The sequence below is a fragment of the Hipposideros armiger genome, unplaced genomic scaffold (genome assembly GCF_001890085.2).
Source record: "Hipposideros armiger isolate ML-2016 unplaced genomic scaffold, ASM189008v1 scaffold_25, whole genome shotgun sequence".
Lineage (NCBI taxonomy): Eukaryota > Metazoa > Chordata > Mammalia > Chiroptera > Hipposideridae > Hipposideros > Hipposideros armiger.
In genome coordinates this window covers 6,057,385-6,069,470 of record NW_017731375.1, presented here as the reverse complement: position 1 = coordinate 6,069,470, position 12,086 = coordinate 6,057,385, and the positions used below count along the sequence as shown (strand labels likewise).

The 12,086-nt window shown below is 49.0% G+C and overlaps 1 protein-coding gene and 1 long non-coding RNA gene across 6 annotated transcripts in view; one reads left to right on the top strand and one right to left on the bottom strand.

Annotated features, from left to right (window-relative positions):
• The window catches only part of ERGIC1 (endoplasmic reticulum-golgi intermediate compartment 1), a 125,380-nt gene that overhangs the window by 44,462 nt on the left and 68,832 nt on the right, over nt 1-12,086 (bottom strand). For all 5 annotated transcript variants that reach the window (XM_019635949.1, XM_019635947.1, XM_019635950.1 and 2 more), the window contains one exon: nt 2,822-2,883. In XM_019635949.1, the coding sequence (XP_019491494.1) occupies nt 2,822-2,883 (62 nt within the window). The remainder of the gene's footprint in view (nt 1-2,821; nt 2,884-12,086) is intronic.
• Nucleotides 2,602-11,759, top strand: LOC109379394 (uncharacterized). The gene is made up of 3 exons (XR_002123186.1): nt 2,602-2,766; nt 6,971-7,045; nt 11,220-11,759. It is a non-coding gene; the product is annotated as an uncharacterized LOC109379394 (long non-coding RNA).

The following is a 12,086-nucleotide window of genomic DNA, read 5'->3' as shown; positions in this document are numbered from 1 at the left end:
GGTGTTTCTGTGTCTGCTGCCCCACGCAGCCCTCGCTCCTCCAGGATGAAAACCAAAGCCCATTCTACGTGGTCCCAGGACTTGGCACGGAGTCTGGCCCCAGGACCTGGTTAATAAATATTTGTTCACTAAATGGTAGCTAAGGGCTGGCTTCCCGGGCCTCACGCCTTTCCTCTTGTATGAAGGGATTTGCTGCCATGCACGCTGTGGCTAGGACCGCAAAACAGACCACATCTCCGGAGGGCCATTTGTCAGCGCCTTCTAAATTTTACAGCACACGTGCCCTTTGACCCAGTCATTCCTCTTCTAGGAAAGTTACCTTACACAAATAACCATTTAAGGATGTAAAAATATATGGACAAGGATGTCTGCTATAGCAATAAACTGGGATCAGAAATGTCCACCCCCAGCGGGCTGGTTACATAAGCCGTGGGTCACCCGGAGAATGGAAAAATGCACAGTTGGAAAGAAGAATGTGGTGACTGGTTATGTGCTGGTGTGAAGCTGGGAAGACGGTATGGATGCAAAGCATGCTCCCACCTGTGCTTAAAACAATGACATAGGTGTATCAAAGCCTGACTCTACACATATTTGTTAATTCTAGAAGGATACACACCTGATTGTTAAATACACTTCTCACGGGAGAGGCTGTGGAGAGCTGAGACGAAGGGGTCTGAGCTGTTAGTTGGTGGCAGGAAGGGGACAGGAAGCCTCATTTGAATTTTTTAGAGCAGGTTCATAAATTAGTTAACAGGTAGAACAAGCCCCTTTCCTCTTCTCATGTCCCCCGAAATCCTTTCTGTGGGGATCAAGGCGCAAAGTCTCACAGGTCCTGGGGTTACAGATACTCATGATCTGTGGGCGCCAGGAGAGTGATGATAAGGAGTCATCTATGCACGTACCCCACACTTGACAGGCGTGATGTCCTTTCATCCTGAGATCAAGAAACAGGCTGAGAGGTAAAGTGACTTGCCCAAGGTCACCCAGCTACCAAATGGAAGAATGAATCCAGCTCTCGGGACACCTGAGCCTGCAGCACAAACAGCCTGCCCCCTGGCTGCTCTGTCCCCTTCCCCAGAGATGTGGAGACCCAGGACTCGAGAAGGCATCCACAGTTTCAAGGAGCTGGAGGGAGGGAGAGCCGTGCAGGGCTGGCCAGAGTAGGGCGATCCCCAAGGTCATCCCCCTACCAAACAACGGCCTGGAAGGCCACAGTGGACTCCAACTTGACTGCCCAGCTCCAAAAGACTGGCCAGAGGGAGGATCCTGCCCTCACACCAACCATTCGGGTGCAGGGAGGCCCACCCGAGTTCCAGTCCTGGCTCCATCTTTTGCAAGCTGTGCAACTTCAGACAAGTCACTTCACCTCTCTGGGTCCTTTTCTCATCCGGAAAATGAGGTTAAATCATTCCTGCTTGCGTGACACTTTTGCTTTGCTTTAATTTTTCCTAAACTTTCTATTATTGAGAAATAATAGATAGAAAGATGGTACAGAAAATTCCCATACAGCTGTCTCACAGCTTTCCCTTCTGTTAATATCTTCCATACCCTGGTGTATTTGCCCAAGGGGAGAAATCAACATTGTACAAGACTATTACTAACTAAGCTACAGGCTTGTTCAGAACCCCCGTTTCCCCACTTCAGGCCCTTTTTGTGTTCCAGGAATTAACCCAGGACCCCACTTCATATTCAGTCATTCTATGTCCTTAGTCTCGAATCTGTGACAGTTCCTCAGTCCTTCCTTGGTTTTCAGGGCCTTGCCACTTTTGAACAGGACTGGTCAGGTGTCCTGTAGAATGTTCCCCAATCTGGGGCGGTCTGATGTTTTCTTATGACTATACTGGGTTGTGGTTTGGGGAAAGACCTCACAGAGGTTAGGCGCCCTTCCCATCACGTCCCATCGGGGGTGGGGGGTGACAGCCACGTGAGATCTCACTAGTTGATGCTAATTTCATCGTTCAGTGAAGGTGCTGGCTTCACACTCTGGTTACTGTAACTATTTCCTTTCCAGGCTCTTCTCTTTAAAAGCGAGTCACCAAGTCCAGCCCACACTCCAGGAGAGGAGACTGAAGCTCTAAATCCGGGACAGGGATGTGTCCATGTATGTATTATTTGAAATGTTTCTGTAAGGAACAGTCGTTCCTTCTTTCCCATTTATTTAGATCAGTATGGACGCCTGGATCTTTTTCTTAATTCTCTGGGTTATAAGCCAGTAATACCATTATTTTGTTACTCAAAACTGCCCCAGCATTGGTCTTTGGTCTCTTCCAGGTTGGCTCCTGTGTCCTGCGGACACGTCCCATCCTTGTTTTAATCCGGAGAGTTCTTTGCTTTCTGGCACAAGACGTTCTCGGCTTATTTTGTACCCTTCCTGCCCTAGCCCTGGAATCAGCCATTTCTCTAAGGAGCTCTGGGGCCCCTTTTAATGAAGGATCAAAGGAACCAAAATCTGGGTGGGATTTTTATTTTTTAAAAATGGTTAAAGACATGATTATGTCAAAAACACAACTAGTTTAAAAAGGTATAAAGAGAAAAATAAGTCTCTTCCTGATCCCTGAGCCCCCGTCTCCTCTCCCAGGGCAGGAAGTAGTGGTTTCTGGCGTACCCACCCACTCAGATGCCGCCTATGCCTTACAGGTTACGCTGAGCACAGGGATGAGACGAGCAACGCTGTGGAGGGCCTGGCGAGATGCCCATCACGTCTCCCCTCCTTCCCTCCCCTTTCCTCCCTGGCCCCGCAGTTCTGCGCAGGGAGAGAGGGCACAGGTATGGGGGGTGGGGAGGGGTCTGAGGGGCAAGGGCGAGAAGGGCAGCTACTCACTGATGGCCCCGGTGTACGTCGGCTGCGTAAGGTCCTTGGGCACCTTCCTGTAGATGTCAAACCTGCAGAGAGCGAAGGGGACAGAGGTGAGGCAGGCACTTAGGACGGGTCTCAGGCAGCAGGGTACATGGTGCTGGCTGGTGTGCCACATGGCTTGGCAAGCCACAGCTCTTCCCAGAACCAGCTCCCTTGGGACACCCCCTCTGATGGGACCCCCAGCCCCCACACTGTCCTTACCCTTGGCACACTTCCTCATGACACTTATCAGCACCCAAGAGGACCCTGACCCCTCATTTGGTTACGTTTCTTGGTTGGTCTCCCTCCCATCAGAATGTCACCCCTATAAGGGCAGGGGCCTGGGGAGGTTTTGTCCCCCGCCATGTCCCCAGACCCTAGCATGGGCCTGGCGCATAGTTGGCGCTCAACAGGCATTTGTGGAACAAACTGACCCCCGGGTCTCAGGTTTCTCTGACGTTGCAGGGAACGGGAAACGCAGTCTTTCCTGAGTTCCATGACAGCACTGCTGCAATCGTGCCGGCGTCAATTCTCCACCCCCTCTTCCCCTCCCGCCTCCACCTCGTCCTCGTCCTCCTGTTTCCACTCCCCACTTCCCCAGGCTCCTGGAGAGTCTTCTGAACTCCAAGGCACGGGGTTAACATCAAATCCTGCCTGGGGCCCACAGTCTCCGCATCAGCTTGTGCTGCTGGCTCTGGACCCTATTTAATGTGGGTTTCCGGCCCAGACGCAGGAGCGTTTCTTTCATTGGGAGCCCATCAGAGCAGACACAGGGGTTGTGGGGTACGGCAGAAGGATTTGGGGTTTTGGAGTCAGACAGACTCTATGGGTTTAAGTCTGGGCAGCTGTTGAAGAGGTAAGATTGGGTTCAAATCTTGACTGGTCTCCTTCCTCGCTGGGTGACTTTAGGCAAATGACTTGCCCTCTCTGAGCCTCAGTTTTCTTGTCTGTAAAAACAGGGCTACTATTACCAGACCCCAGTAGGCTACTGAGAGGTGTAAGGGAAATAAACGCCTGGCAGATTTGACAGGCAGCGTTCCCACGGGAGGCTCCTCACACGCTTGGCTTCCTCCCCTGCACTGGACCCTGAGCAGGCAGCTATCACACGGCGAGTTCTGACGACACTCTAAGGCCACGCACCATGTTCCCAGGCTCTCTGGTACAGCGTGGCTTGAAGAGCTGCCGCTCTGGCCCTCGGGGGTGACGGGCCAGCGTGTGCTTCCCCTTTGGTGATTGGGCAAGAGTGTCAGTGCCCTGCCAACCCAATGCAATGACTTGGAAACCTTGCGTAAGATCTGATACTTGACTCCCGTGTGCTCACTCTAACAACATGTGAAACGTGCTCAGTTTCCTAAGACCTCAGGGGAGAAACTAGTCCTGTGGGCCACCGAGGTAAAAGGTGCCACTTTCTCTCCTGCCTGCTCAGCCAGGTGCTTGGGCACTAGAAACAGGCTGGGAATGTGGTTGCGAGGGTGAGGTCCACAGGACTCAGCAATCCATAGCTACTCAGCTCCCGCATGCTGAGGACGCTGACCGCTTTCACCGTGAGAGGCATTTGAGAGGCAACGGCAGGAACTGTGCAGTCACCCTGCCTGGGCTCAAATGTGACCTTGGGCACATCACTTACTTAACCTCCCTGTGCCTCAGTTCCTCCCCCTATAAAATGGGGCAACAACAGTAACTATCTCACAGCATAAGGGTTATGACCGAATGACTCAGAGCACATGAAGTACTTAGAACGTGCTTGGTACCCCGGAAGTTCTACTTGAGCACTGCTGTTACTATCATTAATGCTCATGTGAGCAACATTTATGACCACCTACTATGCGCTGGGCCCTCTTTTAGGCACTAGGACACGGAGATGAAATCAGCCCCATGCTCCATCGTGGGGTTCGCTGAAGGCACCAGAGAACCTAGCATAGGGTACCTGGGGTAACCCGTGAAGCTTCCTACAGGAGGCGATGTCTGAACAGAGCAGGAGGGTGGCAGGAAGGGTGGGTTCAGGTAAAGAGCAGCCCAGGTAGTGAGAACAGCAAAAGCAGAGGCAAGAGGAGAGTCTAACCTGGTGTGCTGGAGGCTGCGTTCACCTGCACGTGGTGCTGGAAGGGGGGCGGGGGGCGTGGTCCCCAGAGGTGGGAGGGGCTGGCAATCCAGCTTCCTGGTCCAGTTACTACCAGTCACCATCCGAGGCCCACGGGCAGAAACTGGGCCTCACAGTTTTAAAGATATATCGACCATCATTCCAAAACTGGGAGTTTTATGGGAAGTCCGAGGCAGCTCAGGGTGACAAGGTGGGGGTGGCCCAAGGCACAGTGTCAGAACCCGGCAAGGGGGAGGAAGGAAAGACAGGAGACTGTTCCGTACAGGGGGACCAATCCGATAAGTAAATACAGTGAGGATGTTGGGGGCCAGGTGCCTCACTGTCGGGGAAGGGAGGTGCACAGAGAGAAAAGCAGAATAAACCCTGTGATGGGGAGTGGAAATGAAAGAATCGCTGTGAATTCATGGTTTTCAACATGTATAAATACAGAAATATCCATGAGGGTGCATACACATCATCTATACATACATTTCCCAACTCGTTCCATAGAGACGGTCCAGGACCAGTGACAGCCAGGAACAAAGGGCACGTCTGGCACGCAAACCTCGGCTTCTAAATATCATTCTTTACCCAAAAGGAGCAGCTCCTTGGAGCAACGGCTAGCTCCAGGGTTGGGCAGGGAAAACACGAGGTGACCTTGGAGCATCATTTTATGTCAGAAAGCAAGAAAGATGGGGCTGTATGAAGAGGACAAGAAGCCAGCTTACAGGGGCCCCACTGGCCACGAAAGGGCAATGCGAACATTAAAATCACTAATCAGAGCCACAGATTACAACCCATTGGAGAAAATAGAAAGGTAAGACTCTATATAGATATAAATGAAGAAATGAATAAATCAGAAGTTTGTTGAGGAACTGGCTATTTACATGCCTTCAAAATACCTCCCCACAAAGCCTGTCCTCACTACAAAAGGAAAAAGAGCAACTTTCCAGAGGAGAAACTTGGCAGACAGCATAGTAACCAAGGGAGTGTCACCAGTAAGGAGACATGTCACGTGCCTCCTGATATGATGTGTTGGGGAGAGCACACCATCACTCCTGCGAGGATCTTGCTCCAAATGCACAAGCTCAAATGAATCATATGAAAACAACACACAAATCCAAACTGAGGACCACGCTGCAAAATGGTGGGCCAGCATCTGTCAAAAGTACCAAGGTCACGGGGGCAAGTAACGACTAAGGAACTGTCAGAGATTGGAAGAGGCAGGAGAGACAGGACAACCAAATCGTGCAGGATGTCCTGGATCAGAAAAAGGACATCATCGGACAACGGAGGGGACCTGAGTTAGATCTGTAGATTAGTTACTCGTACTGCACAGTGCTGTTTTCCTGGTTTTGATAATGGTATTTGGTTATATAAAGTGATAACATTTAGAGAAACTTGGGTAAAGGAACATGGGAAGTTTTTGTATTCTGTTTGCAAATTTTTTTTTTGCAAGTCGGAAATTATTTCCACATGAAAAGTTAAAAAAAAATTAACTTTAGGAAATTTTTTAAAAATGTAAGGGGGAGATTTCACATAAAAATCCGACCCAGCCTGCTGTCTTCACACATGCCTGGTCCCTGTAGGCATCTGAATTTGACGAGCTGGCTTAACAAATGTTTGCTGAGTGTACTGGGTGTCAGGCAGAGTATGTCTTTGTTGGGGGTGGGACGTGGGAGGAAGGCTGGGTAAACAAAGGTCTAAGAGAGGAGGTTAGACTTGGACCAAACTACAGGAGGCAATGGCCATCAAAGGAGGTACGTGCTCCAGAAAGAGTGAATGACACGAAACCAAGATCACCGCCAGCCCGCACTGGGCTCTTGCACATATATATTTAAATTTAACTCTCACAGTAACCCTGGCAGATACTGATATCCCATTTTCCCAAGGGAAAGACGAAGGCTTAGCCATAAGCAACTTGCTCAAAGTCACCACACCCATGATTAGTTGGGATTCAAACCCAACTCTGGGTCCACACGTGTGTAAAGCAATTTTAGAGCTCAATTATTGGTAAACTAAAGTCACGAGGTTTTGTTTATTTGATTTTCTAGGGATGCTGCCCCAGAGCAGGTGCGAATCTCCTGGAAGACAGGGACCAGTTCAACATACATTAATTCATTCAACAGGTATTTACTAGGTACCTACCGGCAGTGTTCTAGATGGTGGAAAAATGAAAGTGGTTGATGGAGACACAGCCCCCGGCCTCATGAAGCTGCCAGTCGAGCAAGGGCTTTGGCTCCCTGTGTAGGGCCACCTACACAGAATGTTCTCTAACAAGGATCCTATTCCCATTCCCATGCCACAAATCCAAGCTGAGGAGTGGTGGTGGGAAAAAGGGGGAGCTGAAAAAGACCCTGGGTTCAGAGCTGACCACAAGCCAAGTGAGTCAGCAGTGAATGTCATGAAGAAAATGGGCTACTGGGAGGGTAGTGAGAACCCAGGCATGTGACAGACCAGGAAGTGAGCCGTCTGTCCTCTGAGGCTCACATTAGTCAGCCCCTCACTGCATGATGGGGTGATGAGATAACCTGTGGCCACTCAGTCAAAAGAATGTGGAAGAAAGGGCAAGGGGAACGGGGGAGGGGAAAGGGATGCTTAGTGGACACCCAGTTTGTGCCTGGCTCATGCAAGACCCTCGACCAGCATGTTCTCATCCAATTCTCTCAGCCAACCTGCGAGTTAGGGATTGCTAACCCATTTTACAGATGAGGCTCGGAGAGGCCCGTGGCTAAGCTCACACACCTACGAAGTGCCACAGCAGGGATCTGAATCCGGGCCTGGTGTATGTTCTTGCTGCTTTCCCCAACAAAGCAGAGACCAACCAGGACCATGTGGGTGGGAAATACTTCTTAGGGAGAAAGGTTAAAAGACTGAAATTGCTTCGTCTCGAACAGAGAGAGCTAAAGGATGGATTCGTTACGGTTGTCAAATGAAAAATGCTCTCTCCCTGTCCCCACACTGGGCCGTGAGTTTCTCGACGGCAGGACCTAGGCCTCCTGTTGCTCAGCCCTGCCCAATCCAGGTCCTTGGGGAACTGACCTGAACGCATGAGTCTGTGAATGAATCTGCACAGAGAAAAGGCCCGCTGGCTGGCCTTAGGAACAAGGTTAAAATGAAATGGATGGTGGGCAAGCGGGGTGACGGGTCCCCGGGGCTCTTCCACTTTTGTAGATATTCAGAAATTTTCACTTAAAAAAAAAAGTCAAAATGGGCTCTCATAAAAGCAAGAGAATCATCAACTGGACTTAGGAAAGACTGACCTGGATGCCAGGAGAACGGGAGCAGTGAGTGTGGCGAGGTGGACAAGGTTTTCCACCTGCTGGGACAGGATTCAATCACAGACCCCACCGGGGCCGCCTGCCCTTCACACTGTCCACTGTCAGGTTGGACTCTGAGATCACAGCGTCCAACCCCCTCATTTTACAGATGAGACAGCGGAAGCCCCAAGAAGAGGGGCGACTTGCCCAGTTCAAGGTATAATTAGAGTCAGAGTATTTAAAACAAAAACAAACCACTAAAAAGCTGGTGAAATCTTTGTTATCACTTGTGCTAGTGGTTCTCAATCAGGGGCGATTTTGTCTCCTAGGGGATAGATGACGATGTCTGGAGACGTTTTTGGTTGTCACACTAAGGATGCTACTGGTACCTAGTGAGTAGAGGCCCGGGATGCTGATAAACATCCTACAACGCACAGGACAGCCCCGTAACAAAGGATTATGGGCCCAAAGTGTCCTTCACGCTCAATCAGAAAAATCCTGTTGTGCGCAGACCAAAACGTCACAGGTCGGAAGCTTATTTTCCCATCGAGCCTGCGCCCTCTCTGAGACGCCTCCGTCACCTCTGCTCCTGCTGGGTGAAGGCCTGGCCCAGCCTTGACCGCCCCCTGTGCCGACCAGGAATCAGAATTAAGCAGTCTTTCCCTCTCCCTTTTTGCTCTGTGCCTGAGAAGGCAGAGCCTACTTGGAAAGAACCGGGCAAAGGACCCCACAGGGAAAAAAATTAAGTCCGTGTGGATTTGTGCCTTTCTCTAGTGGTACGGTAAGTACATGTGTCACCCATTTAATCAAAAAGGTGCCAAATCCGTGCCTCGTAAGTTCATTGCTCCTTAGGATAAAACATACATGGGCACTGGAGGTCAATGAGAGTAGAGAATTTACTCAACAGAAATTCGCTCTGCGGGCCACAGCGAGCCAACAGGGCGAGGAATGGCTGCATAACCTCACCTAAAATAAACAGGCGTAAGTCTTCTCCCATTCCCAAGCAAGGAAAACTGCCGCTGGAAATGTCTGACTAATGGAGTTGCTCTGTAATTTCTTTTCATAGCAGAATGCCTCAGCTTTGCTATTTTAACGTTTGCTGCTTCGGACCTCGCTTCTGCCCTGCTCTTCTAGACGAATCTCAGATCATTCTGTGGTTCGCCATATGTGGGCGGCTACCAGGAGGCACTTGTGATGTCACTGTTTCCGAGGCTTAATGAAATTAGAGGCCATGTAGGAGCAAGTCATTGGAAGTGGTGGGTCATCTGTCCCAAAAATAGCCAGCAACGGTTTTAGTTGGCACTTGGGTTTGGTCAGCCCTACCCACCAGACTGTCAGAGCCCTCAGCACCAAGTGTCAGGGAGTCGGGTAAAAAGCGTACTTGTTTCCTCACTTGCTCATTTCCTTCACCTTACCGAGCACCACTGGTGTGTGTGTACGTGTGCGCGTGCTGGAGAACACACAGAGCTAAGTGGAACGCACCAGAGCCGAGCCCTGCAGGCACCAGTTCCAACGAGGCCTAGAATCCCTCTCACCGCACCCCCATCCCGTCCTTGACATTCAAACTGCTAATATGAGCTCACATCACTCCTCCCTCTGTCAAAAGGAAGGAAAATAAACGTCTGTCTCCATCTCCAGCCCAGATGGAGGAGCTTTGAGGGAGGAATAATAGTAACAGTAGCGCTCGCAGCCTCACTGCTGGCCCCATTGTGCGGGCTTTCGCGTGTGGCAGACACCATCCTTGTTGCCACGTCACTAGAAGGGGCAGGGGCAGGACCTGAACTCCCAAGTCTGGCTCCAGGGCATCTGTGTCTAACCACTGCGCCACAGGCCTACCTGGGACAGGGAGACGACCTCCTAGATTTGCAGGAGGTTTGGGTGATGACTCTCTGCATGCAACACTAATACACTCAACTTTTTCTCCCTCCAGCCCATCCCCTGCGGTTCTCTCCCCAAATCTCGGTGCCCATGTGGAGGTCTCTATCTACAGGCTAGCCTCCCAGGTCCACTCACCTCCACCTGTGACCTCTCCCATGTCAGAATACCCACTCTGACCACAAAGTCCTGTCCAACACCCCCCCCCCAATCCCTCCTTCCCTCAAAAGCCACCTAGTCTGGCCAAAGAGGAAGGGGAATACATCTGACCACTGAAATTCAGAAGGCCCCTCCGGAGGCAGCCTCTCCCACCTCACTGGGCTCTGTGGAGATAGATAGATGATAGATAGATATATAGATACATAGATAGATAGATAGATAGATAGATGATAGATAGATAGATAGAGTTGTCAGAAAAGTCCTGACACATTTTTGCAATGAAAAACATAGAAAAAAATACGTCATGACTTTTCTGACAACCCAATATATATTCATTCCTGGCCCAGCCCCGAGATGGCTGCGGGGTCTTCCACTCCTGCTGGGCTAGTGCAGGTCAGGTTTGTTCCTAAACCACCTGTGGGTCATACAGGGCTTGGCCAGTTAATTGCATTCAGTAAATTCCAGGTGAAAACATAAAACGACGTGTGCACAGGGCTATTCACCACAGCCCCAGCTGTAATAGCAAAAGACTGGAGGCTATCCAAACGTCTATCCACGGGGACTGGTTCATAACTACAGACTATCCATAAAGTGGAGGGTGATGCAGCAGTAAAGGAGAGTGAGAAAGGTCTCCACACAGAAAGAGAAAAAAGCGAACTTTGAACACTGTGTTCTGTTCAATTTTATCTGTGTGTTTGTGTGGGGGTGGGGTGGGGGGTGGATAAAAATAAATTTACATCCTTGCTGGTATCTTTAGAAAGAAACAATAGAAGGTGTAACTAAAAGCTAACACAATGGTTACTCCTATTATTCTTAGGAAATGCATGAAAACTATTAAATATTTAGAGATAAATTTGACAAAAGAAGTACAAGACCCAGATATGGAAAACTCTAAAACATTGGTGAGGGAAATTAAAGAAGACCTAAATAAATGGAGAAATATATTGTGTTAATGGGTCAGAAGACTCACTACTACTAAGATGGCATTTCTCTCCCAATTGATCTGCAGATTCAACTCAATCCCAAACAAAATCCCAGCAAGCATTTTTGTAGAAATTGACAAGCTGAGTCTAAGATTTGTATGGAAACACAGAGGACTCAGAATAGACAAAACAGCTCTGAAAAAAGAACACAGTTGGATCTGACTTCAAGGCTTACTATAAATCTTCTAGAAGAAAATGAGAAAATCTTTGTGATCGTAGGTTAGGCAAAGATTTTTTTATTTTTTTTAAGAGAAGACACTAAAAGCAGGATTCATAAAATTGGTAAATAAGGCTTCATCAAGATTAAAAACGTCTGCTCTATGAAAGGCACCATTAAAAGAAGGAAAAGACAAGCAACAGACTGGGATAAATATATGTAACCCACGTGTCTGATAAAGGATTTATATGTAGTATAAAGAAACTCTCAAAACTCAGCAGTAAGAAAAAAAACAACCCATTAAAAACTGGGCAAAAGATTTGAACAGACATTTCACCAAAGATTTACTGATGGTGAATAACCACATGAAATGATGCTAACATTAAAGTCACTGGGGAAATGAGAATTAAAACCACAGTGAGATACTACTATTCTATACCTATTAGAATGGATAAAATTATAAATACTGAACATAGCAAGTGTTGGTGAGAATGTGCAGCAACTGGAACGCTCAGACATTGCTGGTGGGAAAGACAAGTGGTACAACCACTACAGAAGCAAGTCTGTCAGATAAACATATACCTACCATCGGATCCAGCCTTTCCACCCCTAGGCATTTACCCAAGAGAAACGAGAGCATATTCCCATACACACACATGTGTTAATATTCATGGAAGCTTAATTTGTAATAGCCACAAACTGGCAACAACCCAAATGTCCATCAATAGGCAAATGG